General features: G+C 52.6%; 1 protein-coding gene across 1 annotated transcript in view; it reads right to left on the bottom strand.

Moving 5' to 3' along the window:
- Positions 1-664, bottom strand: part of USP35 (ubiquitin specific peptidase 35) — a 19,873-nt gene that overhangs the window by 18,925 nt on the left and 284 nt on the right. The window contains exons 2-3 of the mRNA XM_009877723.1: positions 468-660; positions 78-267 (exon numbers count right to left, since the gene is read on the bottom strand). Of these exons, the coding sequence (XP_009876025.1) occupies positions 78-267; positions 468-660 (383 nt within the window). The remainder of the gene's footprint in view (positions 1-77; positions 268-467; positions 661-664) is intronic.

Raw genomic sequence — 664 nt, 5'->3', positions numbered from 1 at the left:
CTTCCATCTTCCACCATTACTTCATCGAGGCCAACATCTATGTTCCCAGTGTTTGGGGTTTTTTTTAAATTCATTACCTGTTGAGGAAATGATTGTGAACAGCTCCTTCAAAGAGGGCAGGATGGCTGATGTCTGAGTCCTCCAGATCCTCTGCAGCAGACCGCTCACTTTGTTCACCTGCTCCAAAAACTCCATGATGTCCTCTTCCCCCTCGGAGACGCACTGGAACTGCCCGATGCACCGGATCAGCTGCTGACAAAACAAGACCTGGTGCTTGCCCGTGGGGATGCACTTGTGAACAGCTCCTTCAAAGAGGGCAGGATGGCTGATGTCTGAGTCCTCCAGATCCTCTGCAGCAGACCGCTCACTTTGTTCACCTGCTCCAAAAACTCCATGATGTCCTCTTCCCCCTCGGAGACGCACTGGAACTGCCCGATGCACCGGATCAGCTGCTGACAAAACAAGACCTGGTGCTTGCCCGTGGGGATGCACTGAGGGTGCTGGGTTAAGAGTTTGCTGATCTTCGCACACTGCTTGGGGCTCGGCCTCTCGCAGACTTTCCGGAGCACTTTGATCCTCAATAACCCGAAGATGCTATTTGCCGACGGGCTTTCCAAGACGAACTGCAGACCTAACTGGATATAATCGAGGACGTAGTGGCTTT

The sequence above is a fragment of the Apaloderma vittatum genome, unplaced genomic scaffold, assembly GCF_000703405.1.
Source record: "Apaloderma vittatum isolate BGI_N311 unplaced genomic scaffold, ASM70340v1 scaffold20901, whole genome shotgun sequence".
NCBI lineage: Eukaryota > Metazoa > Chordata > Aves > Trogoniformes > Trogonidae > Apaloderma > Apaloderma vittatum.
This window is presented reverse-complemented; position numbering and strand designations above follow the sequence as displayed.